This window comes from Talpa europaea (assembly GCF_964194135.1).
Source record: "Talpa europaea genome assembly, chromosome: 8".
In the NCBI taxonomy this organism is placed as follows: domain Eukaryota; kingdom Metazoa; phylum Chordata; class Mammalia; order Eulipotyphla; family Talpidae; genus Talpa; species Talpa europaea.
The window spans coordinates 72,743,575-72,764,809 of record NC_140075.1 but is presented as its reverse complement, the minus strand read 5'-3'; the positions used below and the strand labels follow the sequence as shown (position 1 = coordinate 72,764,809).

At 39.3% G+C, this 21,235-nt stretch overlaps 1 protein-coding gene across 1 annotated transcript in view; it reads left to right on the top strand.

The window, feature by feature from the left end:
* SLC25A21 (solute carrier family 25 member 21) overlaps positions 1-21,235 on the top strand; it is a gene marked incomplete at its 5' end in the record, with an annotated part of 431,493 nt that overhangs the window by 394,556 nt on the left and 15,702 nt on the right. Inside the window, 2 exons of the mRNA XM_084241387.1 lie at positions 1,266-1,373; positions 15,144-15,308. Of these exons, the coding sequence (XP_084097513.1) occupies positions 1,266-1,373; positions 15,144-15,308 (273 nt within the window). The remainder of the gene's footprint in view (positions 1-1,265; positions 1,374-15,143; positions 15,309-21,235) is intronic.

Genomic DNA, 21,235 nt, shown 5'->3' with positions numbered 1-21,235 from the left:
GATGTATAAAAGGATGGGTGATTTAGACACAGAGCAGCAGCTAGCACATAGGTTGCCACTGTGTGAATTATGAAAAGGTGCCCTTTTCTCCTGATAGAAGCCTCTCCAGCACTCTGGGTTGGCAGGAAGGATACAGACTAGTTTCAGCCTCCACACATACTTTTTATCTGTGCAACAACTATGTGCATGGCAGCTCTGGTCACACAGCCTACAGATAGTAACCCCCTGTGTCCCCTTGTAATATTATAAACCATTCCTTTTTCTCTTTTAGTCTCCTACTTGGAAGACATTAGAGACTCCTAATAAGAAATGTATGTTCTTTATTCTTTGCATGCTTTCTTTCTTCTCTTAGATATATGTAAAACTACCTTTTCTGGAATTAGAGCTTCAGCACTAAAGAAATTTTTTTTCAGCTTTGATTCATTTTGCTTTTCTGGGTGTGTGTGTTTGTGTGTGTGTGATACATATTTTCAGAAAAATCTGACTTATTAAGCATTTCACTTAGAGGAAATTTTAGAAAATTGTTCTTTCCTATTGAAGAAATTCTTAATAGCTAACAAATTAGTCTGACATATAGTCATCTCTTGATAACTGTTCTAGATTTTACTTGAATCTTTTAACTAAACAACCTAACCATTTCCGATCTCAGCTATCGTTACTCAGTTTCTAGATGTAGAAGAATAGGCCAATTGCTCATTTTCTTAAATAGAGGAAAAATGAAAAAAAATTTAATTTTTGTTAATTGTCTATAATATGACTCTAAGAACATGGCTATCCATTTAAAGGTCTTCAGCAACACTGTTTCGTTACCTGAAATTTAGCTTTTTATAAACATTTTATTTGTGGTTCTGCTCCTTGAATTTTTTATATGCTCAATAAATGTATTTAAGTAGATGTTTAAAAATGAAGCTCTCCTTTTACAAGTAAACTCTCTTTTAATTGTTACATGTGCAGATGTTTTCATATCCTCCTTAAATCAGTAAAACAACCTTTCTTTTCATTAAAAGAAAAAAGTCATTGTTGATGGGGCTTTGACATTTTATTTTGAATTGTTAGGATGTGGTTTGTGGCTTCTGTAATTTCTTCTTCATGAATTGTCAGCATCTAATCAAGAACCAAAGCTGTTTAGTAATGGTATATGGTACATTTTTGCTAGTTTCTCCATTCTCATCATAACATTCAGCTGCATAGTGTAATGAGTAGGATGTTTAACCCAGTGTACATAATAACTTGCTTTAAAGTATTGATTGATTTAATTTTTCTAGACATTTGCCATTGCTGGAATGGGAGCAGGACTAACAGAAGCCATTGTGGTTAACCCTTTTGAGGTAGTAAAAGTTGGCTTGCAAGCCAATCGGAACACATTTACAGAGGTAATCATTTACGTTTTCCTATTGTTGAGGGAATATAAAAAGTATTTTTAAGATTTATATGTATGTATAAAATTATGATCCCACTTGTTAAATCCATAGTAAATTACTGTTATGAAAGTAATATAAGAAAGTCAAATTTCTTTCACTAGGAAAGTATTAACAAATATCAGAAAAACTTCCTGCTCACGTTCACTACCACAGTGATAACATTGGTGTTTTTTTTTTTAAAAAAAAGTATAAAGTCATTTTAAAAACAACCTCACTCCTTTCCCCACTCCACCTACCACCCTTCCCCAAAGATTCTGATAATGGGTCAAGCTTGTCTTTTGGTTAGCAGTGAATGAGCAAGCTACTAAGCCTGTGTAGACATCACCACTAGGACAACGATGATTCTTGACATTTAATTGCTGGTACGTGGTGTTCCATGAAGACAAATTCTCTTGGTGTGTGCTCCCTTCACCTCCTTTCAGTTGCCTAATAATTCCTTTTAAACCATCAAGTCCAACTGTATTTTTTTATTCTTCACAAGGTAGGGGAAAAAATAAGAGGATTGGCAGTCCAGGACATTTCTTAGCATTTTAATTTCATTCCACAACTGGATAGCATATGGTGAAAAATGGCTGGGTGTATATATACTGACCTGAATTTCTCTGTGGAAAAGCTTCCAGCCTACTACTTAAGCAGCTGCTAATGGGTGGAGACACCCTCACTCCCACCCACTTCCTGCCTGCTGATACTGCCTGAGATCTCCTGGCAACTTCTTCAGCAGGGATGTGGAAAGGAGAGAGCCCCTACTCACCTGCACCTGCTAAGACCCCAGTAGGACAGGGTGGGGTTGCTACAGCAGAGACTATCTACTCAGATAGGTCAGTCCTCATTAGGGGGGAATTTTCATTAAAATTTCAAAAGATTGTCTTGTATGGCGCTTCAAAAAAGGTTGAAAATCCCTGTATTATCCTAGTCTTTGTGTCTAGCATGTTTTTTTTCCCCTATTCTTCCTTGGATGAAAGAAAGATGGTGAGGAATATGAGGAAAAGAAACCCTTTTCAAGTGTCTTATCAGCATAGAGCCCCCATGAAATCTACTTAAGAAAAATTGATTTGTTATGTGGAAACACCAACTAGAAGTGCCCAAGCTCATGAATCATTTTATTCATTGGGAAGCTTGTCTTGGGGCAGCAATGAGCGGGCAAAGGGATAAGCCTTCAACTGCAATCTTTAATCAAGTTGCTTGTAACCAGAGAGATGGACACACTCTTCCTCATGGACAGAGCCCCAGGAAGGTCTGAAGGGCTTGAAAATACTGAGTTTTCACATCACCTCTGTTCATGCCTAATGTTCTTTTCTCTCCTCTGCCTGCAAGGAGCATCTACACTGAGCGTCAAGTAAGCTGAGCTGCTAAGGTTTTCTAGGCACTACGACCCTGCTAGCACGCAGTTAACACCCTTCCATCCCCATAAAGACTGCTGCATGTGTACACGTGTGCCCAGCTCATTTACACCAATGTAGTCTGTGCAGATTGTTCATGTATATGTAGCCCATTTTTAAGTGGAAGAGAAAAGAGAACTTGAAGTCATCTCTTTGTAGAACCCACTGAGCTCATTTCATTTTCATATATTACTTGGACAAACTAAAATCTTCCTATATAATTACATATATGAGAACTATTATTTTCAACTAATGAGAACTTAGCAAAGTAATGATCACATACCTAACATGTCAGTATATTTTTTCAGCAATTATCAGGATTCAGTAGCATAACTGAGGTAGTAATTTATAGGTAATATTGACCAATCTGAGAAGCAGTTAGTAGCACATAGTCAACCAACATAAAAGTATACTTACTGCAAAAAAAAAAAAAAAAGTGACAGGAAGAGATGACATGATAAGCGAGGAAATTTCGAGTCTACTTATTTAAAAATCACTGCTGATGGATCAATGCAGCTGTTTCCTAAATCATTTGTCTAGGACTCGTGAACTCCAAATCTTCCCTCCATTGACCAACACTTTCTTTTATCCAATAAGAAGATAGATACCATTTTGTTAATCTGCACCTCTGTTGAATCAACCGAAATATTAGGTGTGTACACTGTAGCATTTTTGTGGCCAAGAAAAATTATTACTTTCTTTACTCTGTGCTTTGGAGGTTGTTAAGAAGTATGGAGGAGCTGAAGACAGAGTAGGGAGAGGGGAAAAAAGGGAGGAAAAAGGAATTAATTTAATGCCCAGGGCCTCCCTGGTGGCACAGCGGTTGAGCGCTGGGTTGCGAAGCTGCCCGCAGCCTCTACAGCACCAGTTCGATCCCCAGCTGCTCCCCGGCCACCTGAGGAGGGTCCCACATGGCGCGCAGACCCCTCCTGCCGCCTGCTGCTCCCCTCAGCAGTGTACTTCAGTCCTTCTGCCTGCTCTGCTCCCTGCTCTGGCTCTGGTGAATTCTCTCACCCTCCCGTGCTTCTGACTGTACCCAGTGCTTGTATAAATAAATAGATAGATAGATAGATAGATAGATAGATAGATAGATAGATAGATAGATAGATAAATCTTTAAAAAAATTTAATGCCCAATAGATTTAAATACTATACTTTGTTTTTAAGGAAAAATAGTTTTAATTCAAATATAAAACATCAAAATGTATATTTCTATATTTGTGTATGTGGGTAAGTGTACTAAAAAGATCCAGACACTAGAGCAGTGCTGTCCTATAGAAATATGTGAGCCACATTTTCTAGTAGCTATATTTAAAAGGTAAAGAGAAACAGATGAAATTAATTTAATATTATATTTAATTAAATCCGATATATCCAAAATATCATCATTTCAACATGTGATCAATATAAAAATTACATCAAATATTTTTCACTCTTCTTCAAACTAAGTCTTTAAATCTCATATGTCTTTTATGCTAAACAGCACACAGTTTGGAGGAGGATATTTCAATAGCCACATGGGGTAGTGTCTTCCTTATGCGACAGTGTAGGTCTGGAAGAATTCATACCAAATTCTAAATGAGATTAACTCTGGAAAGAAGACTGGAATAGAAAAGAGGAAGCTAAGTGTGTAGCTGAATGTTTAACATGAGAAAGTATTCAGTATTATCTATGAACATTTGTTTTAAAAAGTAGCACCTGCTTGTTGTAGAAAATTTAGAAAATACACAACAGGATAAAGAAGAGAATGAATGTTCTAGAGACAGCCAGCATCAAGCCCACCTTCTCAGCTGACTTGGGTGAAATGACTTACTGGCCCAACTTTGGTCTCAATTCTGCATAATTCAGGTTCCATTCATAGACGCAAGGTCTCCCATTTTCTCCTGCTCTATAATTTCTAAAACTATTTAAGCTATATGTGAAAAGTATTGAAGAACATATGAAAACAGAATTGTCTAGAATAGAAAGGCAATTAATGCACTTGCCAAACAGTGCTTGGGGAGAGATACACCCAAGTTCCCAGCATTTCGTCACTTTTTCTCACATCATGGCCTTGCACAAGTTACTTGCAGTCCCTCAATGGTGAAATGATGGTGATCAGTTCAGCTACTCTACATCAAGGTGTTTCCATGGTCAAGCTCTAGAAGGCAATCTCAGTTATGACTGTGTGCCAAATTCAAATTTCCCACCCCGACTTTAGCCCTGATTCCTTTGTTACTAGTAAGTATAATAGTAATAGTGATAATGACTGAAGTTCAATAAAATATATGTGTAAAATTGTCAATAGTCTGGCATGTGATGATGGTTTAATAAGTATTATTTATCATTACAACATGCGTTTTATGAGAATTTAAATGTGATAATATAAAGGGACCTCCCTGGTGGCTCAGGGGTTAAAGTGTCAGCACTATCAAGATATCACTAGACACTGCAACATGAGTCTGATCCCCAGCCAGGGAGCTAACCCACATGGCACAGTAGACCTCTCCTCTCACCTACAGCTCCCCTCAGCAGTATATTTCAGTAGATCTGCCAGTTCTGCTCCCCACTCTGTCTCTGATGAATCCTCTCACCCCCTTTACCTCTGGCCTGCACCCCAGTTCTTCCATGCATAAATAAATAAAAATAAATCTTTAAAAAATAAGTAAGCAATGTGGTAATACATGCAAAGGTCTTACTTTTCTGGTACATGGTAGGCACTCAACCAATGATAACAATTTGTATATGCAAGTTAATCTTATGAACTCTTAAGTTTAAGTAGAGACATATTTATTTTGAGCTATTGCCCCAATTAATATTGAACAGTAACAACTCACTCTAGCTATAGATGCCTAAACAGCTTACTGGGTAATGATTAGTCTTCTCCCCTGCCAGTACCATACATTCAACCTGAATTCTTTATCAAGACTTAAGAGTTGGGGGCTCTGCTGGTGGTGCAAGGGGTTAAGACACAGCACTATGAAGCTATCCACAGCCACTGCAGCATGAGTTCAATCTCTGGCCAGAGAGATGACCCACATAGCGTAGCAGACCTCTCGAGACTTGCCTGCTGCTCCCCCTCAGCAGTGTATTTCAGTAGATCTGCCTGTTCTGTTCCCCACTCTGTCTCTGGTGAATCTTCTTACCCCCACACCTCTGGCCTATACCCCAGTTCTTATATGCATAAATAAATAAATCTAAAAAAAAAAGACTTAAAGGTTGGCAGCCTCGTCACAGTGCCTGCTAACAAGGTCTTTCAACTCAGATGTAAGCCCACTGTCATAAACAGTAATAGCTAGATATTTGTTTGCCATGAATAACTAGCCTGTAGCAACAGAAGTTAGAGCTGAAACTGAAAACATTTGAAATCACATTGGAAAGAATTCTACCATGTCAAGTTTTTCTTCCTCTGGAATAATCATATGACGTTAACATGGATTCTTGATCAAAGATTCTTCGTCACTACACAGGGAGGATGTGAACTAAGCTCACTGTTAATCTTTTCAGTGAATTACAGCTACGAGTTGTAGCAGAACACTCAATGGATCGGCTGCAAGTAGAATGGGCAAAAGACTTGGCAACATCTTTAAGAGAAGCAGAGTCATTTCCCTGGGAGCTTATTTTACACAAAACTTGTTGTTCTGCCTATAGTATGAGTTTTTGCAGGCAGCAGGTTTACTGTTGACACTTTCTACCATCATTTCTTAAATATGAAACACCATGAAATTCTACACAGTAATTGTGGATTTTCCTATTTTGTCAGACTGAGAAGGGACATAGTCCTTTAAATATGCAAATGTCCCAAGAAGTTATTGCTACATAGAGGGACTCTGCAGTGAAACACAGCCTAGGGCAACAGCAATCAATGTTACACTTAAAGTCTTGTAGACAATGGTGGAGAGATACAGATGAACAAAAGGGGTGTCACCGGCCTGAGTTCACAGAGAATGGTCTAGAATGTTAGTAGATGCCCCCTTGGCCTCGTGGGTAGTGTATGGTTGGCTGAGCTCCTCTGGCCTCTCTAGCTGGGGTTCAAGGTCAGTACTGGTTCAGAGCAGAAGCTGTGTGTGTTATGTTCTTAGAGCCCCCACATGCAATTCCCGTCAGGGTTTCCCAGGAATGACAGGTACTCTGTGGGCTCCAGCTGTCCCAGTTCCCCTCTGTTGTCTAGGGGCTGATTCTCTCACCAGTCAGAAGTATGTTACTCAGAAAATATGCCTTCCCACCCAGTTTAACCATAAACCATTCTCAAAATTTAAAGGAAATTGTGGTTAATTGGGTTCCCGATATTTCCCATGTATCTTTCCAGCTTCCATAGAAAGTGTTTCAATAGGTGTGCTTGTCTTGCCTCCACCTTTTTTACCATCCATTAAATTACCCCCATATCACTCAAAGACTATAATCCCTGCCACACTTCCTCTAATTCCAATACCAGAATCTTGGCCAGCATCTTAAAATTCACAGTGAATAAAGAAAACCAGTCTTTAATTTAAATATGCTTGACCTTCTGTGGGGAGCAAAGTAATCACAGCTTTGTCATGCTCTGGTTTGGTTCAGTGGGTGTAAAAACATGTTCAGATAAAATCAAGACAGACCCAAATTCCTCCCCCCTTCAAACTAAACCCCAGCAAAGTTTTGTTCTGGTTTGTAGTCTCTTAGACTGAGAACTAGGCCTGCCCAAGGATTTCACTATTGGAGATTGTTGCCACATCCAGCCTTGCCAAAGGTGTAACTCTATAGCTTGTCCTTATAAGATTTTTCTTCCCTCTAACTGGGTGTATCACTTTTATTTGTATATTTACAAAGACTAGATGTGCCCTATCAGTTGTGCTAAGCCAAGTGTTGTTTGGCTGAAATGTTCTCTGCTAGCCTGGAAAATGTGAATTTCTCCCCAGAAGCAAAATCTTGTATGAATTGTTTCCCAGTTTTTCTCTCCACTTTGAAATCTACTTCAAAGTCATTATTTGGCTAAAGGGTTATGTTTTCCTTCCCTTGAGGTCTATAGGATTTGCCTCTGATGTGTGGATGGGGCACAGGTTTCCTTCTACTCTGTCATTTTTATCTATATTACATATGAACATAATCATTTTCACCCTAGAATATGAAACTTAACCTTTAGGAAACTGCAAAAGCCTGTTTCACCTCAACTTAGTCTTTAAGGATGTTTAGCCAGCAAAAGGAAGAATTCGTCTACTACCTATGCACTCTGATTATAATTTTAAGGGTCAATATATACTTGATGGTAGAATCCTTAAAAATAGAGATTTTTTTTTATTAGCTCAAGATTTGATTTAGGTTTGGTTGATTTAGTTCTGCACAATTCACCCTAGGAGCTTAAAAATTTAACAGAGACCAATTAGATTATACATGATATCATGATTATACATGATTTTTTTCTCCATAGACAATTTACAATATTTAAACTAAACTTTATTAAGATAAAGTGAAGAGAGGCACTGTATTTTGTGATCATCTCTTTCAAGAACGAAGTTAAGTTATGTAGAAAGTGAGCGTGTGGCTCTGTTTATAGATGGTGTGAGAAGCCAGCTTCAAGGCATGTCAACATTTGCGATGATGTAGTGGGTTAAGTTCAAATTTTTCCTTTATTACTATGTGAAAAACTGCTTGGAAACTGTTCAGTACATAAATTATTTCTTTTCAATCTATGATGCTTGTGGCAGAAAGGTGAATTATATGTATGAATTCATTCCTATAGTTATCTTTCAACAATACCTAAGGCAGAAGCCAAGTTGCTTCTCTATTATCATTTACAGAAAATAGACATCAGCCTTTCATTCAGCTGTGCCAGGAACTGTAGATTTTTGTTTTCAGAATTGAGACTCTGAAGTTACGATAATAGCTACCACTTACAGACATCTGTTGTACACCAGACTGTGCAAGATGTCTCCCATGTTTTCTTTCCTTTTATAAGATTTATTCATACAAGAATGGGGGTACAGGCCAGATTCGCGGGAGGGTGAGATGATTCACCAGAGACAGAGTGGGGAACAGAACAGGCAGACTGATGAAACACACTGCTGAGGGGAGCAGCCGGCGAGACGGGAGAGGTCTGCCGCACCATGTGGGACCCTCGCCAGCTGGTGGGGATCGAAGCAGCGCTGCAGAGGCTGCAGACAGATTCACAGCACTGCGCTCAACCGTCTGCACCACCAGGGGAGGCCCTCCTTTATCTGATTTTTAAAGTTCATATAATTTTGAAAGTTACAAAAGTAATACATGTCCTTTCTTTCACAAAGCAAGTCATGCAGAGCTATATAAAGAAAAAATAATTGCTGCCAGCATTTGCCTGTAATCCCATCATGCTGGTAACCGCCTTACATCCTCTGCCTTCCTGGATGCTCACACACACTTTATCTCTATTTTATGTATAGGGATAATAAAGCCCACTGAAGTTAGAAACTCTAAGAAACTCAACATTAACATAAAGGTCTCTTTCTAGTAAATCACACTGAATTTACTTGGGAAAATAAATGTGGGTAATTGAGAAGCTGTAAGGAAAATCAAATGTTTCTGAAACTATGAAAAAGCAAAGGCTTCTTCCACATTCTTAGTCTCCCCCCCATCACTCCCTTCCTCCAATTAGTTAGCCCTGGGGCCTCAGCACTATCAGGCCCACCCCTGCCACTCTGCCCTGTCTTGCAGGATCAAGCCCCTAATCAGCAAAAAAAAAAAAAAAAAAAAAACCACCTTATCAGCATCTTGTCACCTGGAGAAGGCTGTGCTTCTCCAAAGGCAGTTATTGGGCAGTTTTGTGGCTTAGCATCTGGGGGAATTTACTTATAGCAAATTATCCTCCATTCACAAACTTTTAAAATAAATCTGTTCATTGTGAATTCTAGATAGAATATAATTATATCCGGGGTGTCTTTTTGTCTAAAATAATGACTTGTTAAACAGTAATAAGTTAATGAACATCTAAGGTAAAATAAATGTGTACATATGGGATTTTGAAACTGATTCTACTACACTTTATTCTCAGATAAAAGGAAAGTTTTTTCTTTTTTTTTTAATTTATGAAAATGCTTTAAGACTTATTTGAGTAATGAAAAGCATAAGTGATCTTATATTTTCTGAAAAGCAAGAGTATTCTCCTACTTAAATGTAGCAACTGGTTCTCTTCTTTTTTAACAAAGCAGCATTTTTCTGAAGGCCCAGGTATGGACACTCACTCCATTGTGTAAAGGTCTTATCCGGTTTGCTTTCCAGCCATGCGATGAAATCCAGTGCAACACCCTTTTCTATTGGCTTTAAAGGGCAACAAAATTCACCTTGCTTTAGGAAGCAGGTAAAGGAGTGCATGTGGAGCATGCTATATTTTGATTTGGTGTACCTAGAATTCTCCTCTGACCTCAGAGATCGAAGAAATCCACTGACACAGACCCCATGCCCGAACCTATTGGCCATATTCTCTGATAGCTATTTACCCAAGGGACAATGCCTGCTGCCTAAAACTTCTGTCTGTGATTTCACAAGATACTCAGAACTAGCTACAGTCAATAGTTGGATGGAAGAATTCCAGAAAAAATAGCTCAGGCTGCCATAGTCATCTGGGTTCTCAGAGAGTGAGGAATCAGTCCCCCAGAGTAATGTAGGCAAAGGATCTTCTCTATTAACTAACTCCTAAGGGCCTTTAAAAGATAAATTTTATTCCATATTGTATAACCATCATAACATGAATATGTATTCTAATAGGCAACTATAAAAAGTATCAGCATAGCTCACTAAATAAAAATCAAAACAAAAATATGTGTGAAGTTTCTAGAATATGAGCAAAGTATTATGCTGAACACTTATTCCAATGCATTGGTAACTTGAAGGTATCTGTTGAATAAATGAATGCATGCAAGAGCAGGGCTGTCCCAGAATTAGCAGTTGGCAATAGCTGAAATCAAAGCTAAAGAATCTTTGAGTTACTTCAAATGAGAATATTTCTGGCAGGTATGAGTGAACTGAAGGTATCTATAAACCACTGTGGAGAGCAGTGTGCTATCACAATATTAACTACATTCCAATCCACTTATTCTTCCATGCTGGCAGCTCTGGTGCAGTCAGTGAAAGGTACATCTAGAGACGATAGAATGCAATTTGGCTCACAATCGGTAACTAAATATGAAAATTGGAGTGAATCTAAATATTGGAAGGAAACCGAACTGGTGGGTGAGCTGCTGGATTGGATAGTATTGGAATCATTTGGCTGATGATGCTAATCAGTCACCATTTTGTTTTGAAATGGAAACCTAGTAATCAAATAAGTTTAGTAAAATTCCTTGTGTTTACAGAGATCTAGTCAAAAATGATTCTATATTTTCCTATTTAAGCATCCTAGTGGAAGTCATTTTGCCTTTCTAATTAAATATTTGCTTACATGTGTGTGATATGATGTTGCTGAGTGAAGCAAAAAGCATTCTTATTTTTATGGGAATTAGAGTACAGGATTTTCTTTATTCAAGGTCCCAAATTGCCAAGAAAATACAGTTGCATTATGTATCGGAATATTATTTAACAATCCTTGGCTTCCTCACTTGCAAAATAAGGAGACTATCCCTGGTACCTACCTTGCAGAGCTGTTGAGAGAAGCAATCAGAAATGCTTCTGCAGGGCCTCCCCAGTGGTGCAGCGGTTGAGCACTGGGTTGCGAAGCTGCCCGCGGCCTCTGCGGCGCCGGTTCGATCCCCGGCTGCTCCCCGGCCACCAGAGGAGGGTCCTGCATGGCGCGCTAGACCTCTTCTGCCGCCCCCTGCTCCCCTCAGCAGTGTACTTCGGTCCTTCTGCCTGCTCTGCTCCCCGCTCTGGCTCTGGTGAATTCTCTCACCCTCCCGCGCTTCTGACTGTACCCACTGCTTGTATAAATAAATAAATCTTTAAAAAAGAAAGAAAGAAAGGAAAAGGCTTCTGCAGAACCAGGCAAAGTATGAAACTTCAGACGGGGATGCCCAGAGGGCCTCAGTTTGAGCTTAGGCACCACCACTTACTCTGCGATCTTGACCAAATGACTTGAGTATCCTTTTCAGTCAAATGGGGTAGTGATAACACCTGTCTCACACACTTACTAAGAGGATTAAATTAGACAATATAGGTAAGGTCAAGCTGCTGTGACAGTGACTGAGGGTGCTGAGCACTTACTGTGCTACAGGTGTCTGGTAACATACATGAAATTGCTCTCCAGACTGTAAAACATGTGCGGTAGAGGCCAGACAGTGCTTTTCTGTTCTAGCTTTTGCACCCCTGTGGCTTTACTTTTACAGCCCATAGACATGTCAAGTGGAGCGTTCTTACCTAGGATGCTTACCAAGGGATAACAAAGAAGCCAATTTAAGGATCTGGTGTTCCAGAGATGGAAGACCTGGAACTATCCCAGAAAGGAGGTTTCTAGCCCCAGGGTTGGATTTGATTGGGCCTCAGAGGAAGATTGTAAAGGGCAGGACATGGACACAGTGCAGATTTTCTGATCCCATGCAGACCGGGTAAAGGAGGAGTCAGAGTCCTCAGTGGTTTTTTGCAGGTCTTTTATTGGGGTTCACCAGGCATATGGCAGGCAGGGGTGCTGGGGGGCCGGGAGGCTGGCAGGCCTCCCAGCCCCCAGCAAGTCTTCACTCTATCTGGGCTCTCCGGCCTTCTCTGCTTCTCTCCCGGCTTCTGTTCGTTCTCGGCTTCTTGGCTTCTCTTTGGCTTCTGCTGCTTCTCTCTCGGCTTCTCTTTCGGCTTCTTCTGGCGTCCCCATGATGCTGCCCTTAAAAGCACAGTCTTAGCCCAGGTGTACCCACTTCAGGCGCCTGCCATCAGGCATGCATTCAGGATCACAGGTTTCCCTCATCTATCCTGATGGTGGGAGGGCAGAAAAGCCTGATTTTTTACCTTACCCTACAAAGATGACCTGTGATCTTGCCTCCTGGATTTGTCTCTGGTGGCCTTGATTGCAAAGGTCCTCAGCTCTGGGAAAAGGAAAGAAGAAATAAGAAGGAAGAAGCTATTGATAGTTCCTTCCTCTCCATGTCATTCCCCTCCCTCAGATTAGCTTCCACCTTTTGATCATCACTGCCTTCAACTAACCTGTTATTTTATTATTCTATTTGTATTATTATCAGAGTAATTGCCATTATTGTTAACAATGTATAGTGAATGCTTACAAAGGAATAAATTCTTTGACTAATTTATCATCACAACAATCCTATGAGGAAGATTCTACTATTATCCTTATTTTTTGCAGAATAGCAAAATGAGCTTAAATCAGAACATAAAATTTTTACCTAAACTAGTAAGTAGTTATTGCTGAGACTCAAACCTGGGGCTGATTCCCACCCCTATTTCTCACTTTTTCTGCCTTCTATGTGAGTTTACTTAATTATTCACACCTACAAGTCAAACTCAACAAGGCACTTGAATTCAAAATTTATGTCTTGCTTCTCCGTACCCATGCAACACACAGACCAATGAAAATCAGGGGATCAGACTACCAGTAAATGTTGTTTGAATATTTATTAATCCTCATCAAGATTTTGAAATCTCCTCTTTTAATTCTGATGATTCAGCATTCTAGGATTTTTAAACAACACAAACATCTTTCTCCCTGTTTTATTAAAGAAAGTCATGTTAGTTTGTACTTTCATTCAGTCATTGGATCATCCATTGTTCTAGAATCTGATGGCCTCTGAGTTCCCTATTCCTCCTGCCATTGGGATCTCAGAGTAGGTAAGAATGGAGAGAAATTTTGGACCTGACCGGCGTGCTCCAGCATTGGTCAGTCTGTTCCGGTGGTCTCACTTCTGCCTCTGCCCTGTTCTTTCCATCCACCTCGTCTCCATCCCCTGCCCCTTAGGCTGCCTTCCTTGGAGCAGGAGAGCAGCACCTAGACTTGCTCAGTACTTCCAGGGTCTCCCCAACAGAAGTGAACTTCTGCTCAACTTGCCCTCAAATCACTTTAGAAAACCAAAATAAATGATCTGGGTTGATAGTCCATATGCCAAAATCCCATTTTGTACTAAAAAGCAAGCACTTTAATCTTCTGAAAATTTTTGGATTTTCTATACAAAATGTCTTTTCTTGTTTTAAGATATATTTTCAGGTGTTCTTTTCATGTAACAAAAAAGGGTTTCCTTAAGCGTACTGTAATTTATTGCAATTAATCCTCTCAAATGAAAAAGATGACTTTGAGTATAGCATTGTAGGCAGAGTTTTAGAAACATTTATCAGCAAAAACTCTAGGATTTACTATATAAACAAGCTCATTTATATGTATCCTGTTAATTACAGTACTATAAATACAAGTTGAATGAAAAGACTTTGATTGGATTTGTTCTATTCTGTTTTGCTGAGGCAGTCTTAATTGCACATGATAAGAAAACACTTTGTCAGAAAGTACATCAGGCTGCCATGACCACTCCAGCAACCTGCGCTAGTGAAATATCAGATATCATGTCAGTGCTTGCCCCTTAGGCAAAAAAAGGGAAAAGAAATACTGAACATTTCCCCCTTTATTATTCAGTCAAAAATTTAAGAGGGAGAGATATCCTTTGTGAGATTTGTGCTATACCTCCCAAAAGGAAGCAATCACTCAACCTTTTTAAAAATTCACCTGAATTGTTGTAATTGTATTGCATTGAATTGTAAACCTCAGGGCAAACTAAAGTGAGCTCTTTAGCAAGATCCAAAAGTAGCCAGACTAGATTTCAGCAGTCAAGGAATTTTAACCTATGTTATCAATCAGAGGACTGGCAAGGAGTAAATTAAAGGTAACCCAGCACTCCCCACACCATTGATTGGCCATTTAGCACAGTAAGTGGTAAGCACGCTGATGGCCCTACCTCTTGAGGAAGTCTCCTATCAACTGCTTTATCCATGGCTGATTTCTAACCTAAAGCCTGTTTAAATAATTGAAGCAATGAAATCAAGGCTAATTGCAACATTTGCTCTAGAAAAACATAATTGGAAAAGTAAACATGTTGGATTCAGGAGCCAAAAAATTCCTTTTGGATTATGCACAGTTATGGATTGTAGTGTATCTATGCGACTGACTAATCCCTCCATTAGTTCAGATAATCCAGAACTGGATACAACTATTTACATGCTGACAATGGTGATTGTTATTACATGACATTACATTTTACTAATTCCACCTAAGATGTTTCTTCTTTGTTAACAATCTTCCCTTAAAGGCCTATTGTTATGCATGCCATTTTGTTTGCTTTTGCATTTCCTAATTTCAAAAAGCACTAAGCATGATTATTCATGTTTTGGGGGGGAAAAAGTTCCTAATAATTTTGGCTGAAAGAGAGGCTAGGCTGGTAATCTACTCTATTTCATGGTCCCAAAGAAGGTCTTTCTGGCTTTGCTTCTCTCTCCTGCAGCAACCATCTACTATGAGTTATGCAAGACACATCATCAAGAAGGAAGGCTTCGGACTCCAGGGCCTCAACAAAGGATTTACAGCAACTTTGGGACGTCATGGAGTTTTCAACATGGTTTATTTTGGCTTCTACCACAATGTCAAAAACATTATCCCTGTCAATAAGGTAACTATGTAATAGATTAAAATTCTGGAGGAAAAACCCCATTGCTGATGATAGCTACATTTGTGGAGTGTTTATCATGTCCCAGTCATTGTGATAAACTCATCTAATTTGATCCTCACCTCAGCCCTCTACATTGAGTGTTATTCCTATTTTAAATTCAGAAATGGAGCTTAGAAAGAGCAAGGAAATTTGTCCAAGGTGGGCCTCCCCGGTGGCGCAGCGGTTGAGCGCTGGGTTGCGAAGCTGCCCGCGGCCTCTGTGGCGCCAGTTCGATCCCCAGCTGCTCCCCAGCCACCAGAGGAGGGTCCCACATGGCGTGCAGACCTCTCCTGCCACCTGCTGCTCCCCTCAGCAGTGTACTTCGGTCCTTCTGCCTGCTCTGCTCCCTGCTCTGGCTCTGGTGAATTCTCTCACTCTCCCACGCTTCTGACTGTACCCAGTGCATGTATAAACAAAACAAACAAATAAATAAATAAAATAAAACATGCCTCTATTAAAAAAAAAATTTAAAAAAAAATTTGTCCAAGGTAACATAATGAAGAGAAAGGCGAAGACTTGAACTCAAATCTGACAACAAAATCCACCTACTTGATGAATGTGTCATCACACCTCACTGCATCCCATTTATCCCTACTGGGAATTTCTAGAAACTGTGTTATTACTTAGTTTTTTCCCCGAAGTATAACTTTCTTTAAAAAGTTGAAAAATTTATAGTCTAAATAAATTTAGAACTCAAGGGAGAATTTGAGTTCAGCCTAAAATTTAAATTTTACCAAGGCATTAATTTTTTTTTAAGATTTATTTATTTTATGCAAGAACCGGGGTACAGACCAGATGCGCAGTAGGGTAAGAGGATTCATCAGAGACAGAGCGGGGAACAGAACAGGCAGACTAACGAAATACACTGCTGAGGGGAACAGCAGGCGCTCCAGGAGATGTCCGCCGCGCAATGTGGGACCCTCGCCGGCTGGGATCGAACCGGCGCTGCCGAGGCTGCAGACAGCTTCACAGCGCGGCGCTCAACTGCCTGAGCCACCAGGGGAGGCCCAGGCATTAATTTTTAAATTCACCTTTATATATTTTATAGGGTATCTATAAATCAACTCTTACTGGAACATTTGCTCTTGATGCAAAATAATAGCAATATTACATGCTTATTATTTTAAATGTTAACTTACAGATGCCAGCAGTTTTTCAAACTTCTACAAGATAAAAGTACATGATGTACTTTTTTTTTAGGAAAAATGAGGACACTTGTGTGTGTGTGTTTTTTTTTAATTTTTGAGATAACATTGGTTTACAATGCAGTATATGATTTGAGGAAGAAGGCTCACACTTCCTCAAATGCGTATGATCACACCACACCCACCACCAAAGCACCCATAGTCTTTTACTAGAGACCAGTGGGCCCTTCCTCCCTTTGTTCCTGCTCCCACCCACCCTCATCCTCTCGCAGACTTATTTCTTCAGTCATAATTCCAGGGTTTGATTTGGTTTGGTTTTCTCTGTTCCTTTTTTTTATTTCTCTATATTCCACATGTGGGTGAAATCATCCAGTATGTGTCTTCTTCTTCTGACTTATTTCACTTAGCATAATCCCCTCCAGTTCCACAAATGACATACTTTATTTTTTTTTTAATATGTGCCATTACAAATGACATACTTTAAAATGAGCACCTTTCAGACTATAGCATCACAGATTCCTGCCTTCACATTGCCTGCTTGCAATGGGAATTGCAATCCTGGAAGTACCAATTGGGGGAATATTGCTCACAAGCAAAAAGTTTCCCAGAGGCTGAGTTCTTTATTTTGCTTAGTACAAAAATTTTGAAGAGCGTTTTATAAATCACAAAAGTATTTCTAATATGCCTGTCACCAGACTCTTGAGTGAATTTGGTTGTGCCCACCTGTGCTCAGCTACCCCCCATAATCCTCAAGTAACAGCTAGATCTGAGGCATGTTCCACATTATCTATCAGTTGACATTGCTTCACTCACAAAGGTCAAATTTGTTAACCAGGCTTCAATCTACTTGGAAATCTCATCACAGAATAGAAGTGCATGGTTTGCTAGTGTGAATTCTGTGACTGTCCAGTAGATGCCCTTTCTAGAAGTTAGATCCTATTGGCCCTTATAGGTCACACTAAGAATTCTTATCTTTATCTAAAGAGTCTGGGAAACCAGCCTAAGATTTTAAGCAGAGGAATTACCTGATCACTCTGTCTTCAGTGTAGGGAAGGGGTGCAGAGGAGTATGGAGAAAAGGTGGAGAGGGAGAGGCAGAGTGTAACACAGAAATGCTTTAAATGAGAGATGCCTGGTCTTGTTACAGGGCAGGGAGAGGGGCAGCCCAGATCCCGAAAACCTGCCTGCTCTAAATAGGTTCTGCCATCCGCCACATCAACACAAAACATATGAGACTTTAATGGGAAGGAACTCTAATACAATTAGGAAACAATACAGGAAAGGCAAAGAATATAGTTTCTAAATCAAGCACCCAAAGTTACCTGTCCCCTCATGGGTAAAAGTCCACCCAAGCAGGATTGGCCCAGAGCAAGGCCCCAAAGCCTGCTACAAGTCTAAAGTACCTTCCAGTGGGGACCCACAGAAAAGGATCAGAAACCACCAGAAGAGTCTGGAAGGAAAAGAGCAAAACCAAAATCAAGGCAAAAACCACCATTGTCACCTCCCCACGGGTCTCACCCACATCTGTGTCAACCAGTCTCGACCAAAAGGCAAGCACAGTTTCTCCACATGTCTCTCTGCTCCATGTGCCTCCTCCAGGCCTCCTTCTGGCTCCATCCTGCTTCCTCAGTCTCCTCTGCAGCCTCTTCTCTCCCTGCTCAGCTCCACCCTCCCTTGGGTGGGGCAGGAAACCTGGAACCTCCCCCTTTCCTAGGGACCACCCTGTTACAGTCTTACTCCATAATGTTCATGGTGGAGACAAGGAGAAGTGGCAGATATGAGAAATTCAGAAGGCTAAATCTGTAGGATGTAGTTATGGTTTAAATATGCATTTTGAGATAATGCAGGGGTAGAGCTGATGCCCAGGTTTTGCCTTGAACAACTAAAATGATAATAGTGCCATTCATTGAAAAAAAAAAAAAACCATGTAAAGAGAAACAAGTTTATGGGAGAATGTGGTTATGGGCTTAGCCTGGAAACTGAATTTAACTGGCATGGAGCTGCAAAGTACAATTGTAAAGTCAATGATCAGATGTGGGTCCTAGAACTTGAGAAAGCTGAGTTGTATATAGACATTTAAAACTCAGCAATATCCCGGGGCAAGTATACCCATTACTGGGTTTTCTGAGCTTCCTCTTTTAAAAATCTGTAATTTATAAAACTAAGATTCTTCTTTCTACCTGACAAAATTTTATTGAGGATTTATACAAATAATTTATGAAATTGCTTGTGAATGTTAAGGTGCTGTAGAAGTGAGAAGGAAGGGAAGTGGTAAAAGCAGCATGTAGAGTGGCATGAAAAAAATTTCCCCAGGACTGTTCCTTTTGTACTTAAAAGAACACTGTTTTTTCTTGCCTAGAACAAAGTCATTGATTTTATGTGTTCTGTAATCCAAGACTGATTCAACTGGAAAACCAGTATTCTTTAAATTTCAACCATAATAAATCAATCCATAGTGAAGGAGAAGGTATGATAATCATTTAAACATGTTGAAGAATGTCATCAAGTTGTTAACCATAAAGGGGACGTGTGTTCCTTGAAGGCTTTATTCCTTCTGGGCTGTAGGCTGTATCTAGTCTAACACTTTGGACAGTTTGTTTACAGGGTTATTGTTTCTGTTTCTTCTCCCAGCATTTGGTCATTGTGCTGTTTCAGGTGCAATTTGAGATTTCACCATCTCTGACTGGCATGGGGTAATTCTAGGCTTTTCTTTAATCTGTTATCTTTTGAAATCCATAAATTGTCTTGCAATGTTTTCTCTTTTCGATGTACTTGATTTTATAGGAAGCTCTCCACAATGATTACCCCTGGGGAGTGGAAATGGGGAAGTGTTGGGGGAGGGAGAGGAAGAATAGAGGTAAAGTACATTTTGCTTAGACTATGCTGAGTTGTTGGAAGCTTTTACAATAAATATGTGCTAATTTCATAACAGGAAATAAATCAGTGAAAAACTTAACAGAACTTCATCAAATAGAGTACCTAACCTACTTTTTCACATTTTAGTTAACTCTAAGGCTATAGCTACAGAGGTAAAATAAGAACTTGAAACAGTAAACCTCGATAACTCATGCAAATCTTCAGCCTTGAAGTTTGTAACTTTAACCCTTTGGGCTCTGGTAGATACATTTTTCAAATTATCACAGAAATATCCTCACCTTTGTTGACATTATTAAAAATGTTTTGTAGATTCTGTGATTTTGCCTGTTCCTCACCCCAGTAATGCCACTTTCAGATAAGGAAACCAAGTGGAAAGTTAAGATCTAGTGTCAAAAGTTACTGAAATCATTTATCTGAGGCCAGAGGAAGAACAAGAAGCTAGAACTCACTCCAATGTGCCATGTGACGCTTTCACGATATATTTTTACCTTGTGTGTTGTCAAATTGTCTCTCAAAAATGGTGACCAAAATTTCAATAAATGGAACAGTTAGGATATCCAAATAATATAATCAGCTTTCTCTTCTGCCTCATTCAGACCTGTAACCTCTCGTTTCATAGCCTTAGTCTGTAATCCATGGAAATAATTACAAGACACAGTTCTAGAAGAACTGGGCATTACCAGTTTGAAAATGGTGCCTTGTGTTGTATTCTCTCAGATTTATTTTTAGGATCTAGCTTTACCTGTTGAATGGTAAATAAGTGGCTACAATAGGGAAAAGGCTGCTTTGGATATTAACTGACCATGGAATTCATCTCAGGGAGGCATTCATTTACATCCCACAGTAAAAGGAATGGAATGTCATTTAAAGAATTATCCCTTCTTCCCAGAAAGAGGCCATCACTTCTCAAAGTAAAGCCAACTGGAACAGATATTAACTTAAAAGTTGAGATCTTTTCCAAATATCCATGAGAGTAAGCATACACTGCAAAAACAATTTTTTCATTTCTTTTCCAAGTTGGAGATGTTCAGAGCATATTATTTGGATGTTGACACGCAAAATGAGAATCCTAAGATTAAAATGTTACATGACTTTACTAACTTTGTCTTCTACTTTCATATTTACTGCTTTTCATATGTTTCATAACTTAAATAATAATAACAGCAGAAATCACTCTCAAGCTCATGGCTTTCAACAGTTTTAAACTGTGCTTTCAGTTTGCATCCTAATTAAGCATGTTTGCAGGTTATTTTGCCAAAAACAATAGACCTTTTGTGTTGAATTTTGCCATGATATAAATTACATATGTGGGTTAGAAATATTCTAGGAGAGAACAATTTTTCATATGTTCAATCTTTCTTACTTAATAAACCATTTAGACCTGTCCCTGTGGTCATTTTACTACAGACAGCATTAAGTCAAACATATTTTATTTTCTCCTAATACTCATAAAAGACCGTAATATATATAAAAGATGACCTTTTAGAAATGCAAATGTTTTTTCTTTTAATTCTGATTTCTAATATTTTCTTTGTTTTGTAAACTCTGTAGATAGTCTGAGGGTGGTGCCAGACACACACAGGTTTATCAGAAGTAATGTGGGAATGTGTAAGAGTTTCATGATTGAGAGCTCTACCCTTCCCTAAGGTGTGCACTGAGCTGAATGACAAATGTACCTTTGGGTTCAAGTGGAGAACTTAAACAGAGCTGTTTGTATTTTGAAAAGAAGAATCTCAGTAGAATTAGATCATAGTAGGATTTAATTTATGACCATTTATTTTTCTGATTCTCTCTTACTCGATCATTAGTCTTACCAATCATCCGGTAATGGGAAAGGCAAGAGCATTAAAGTTTCATTAAGAACAAC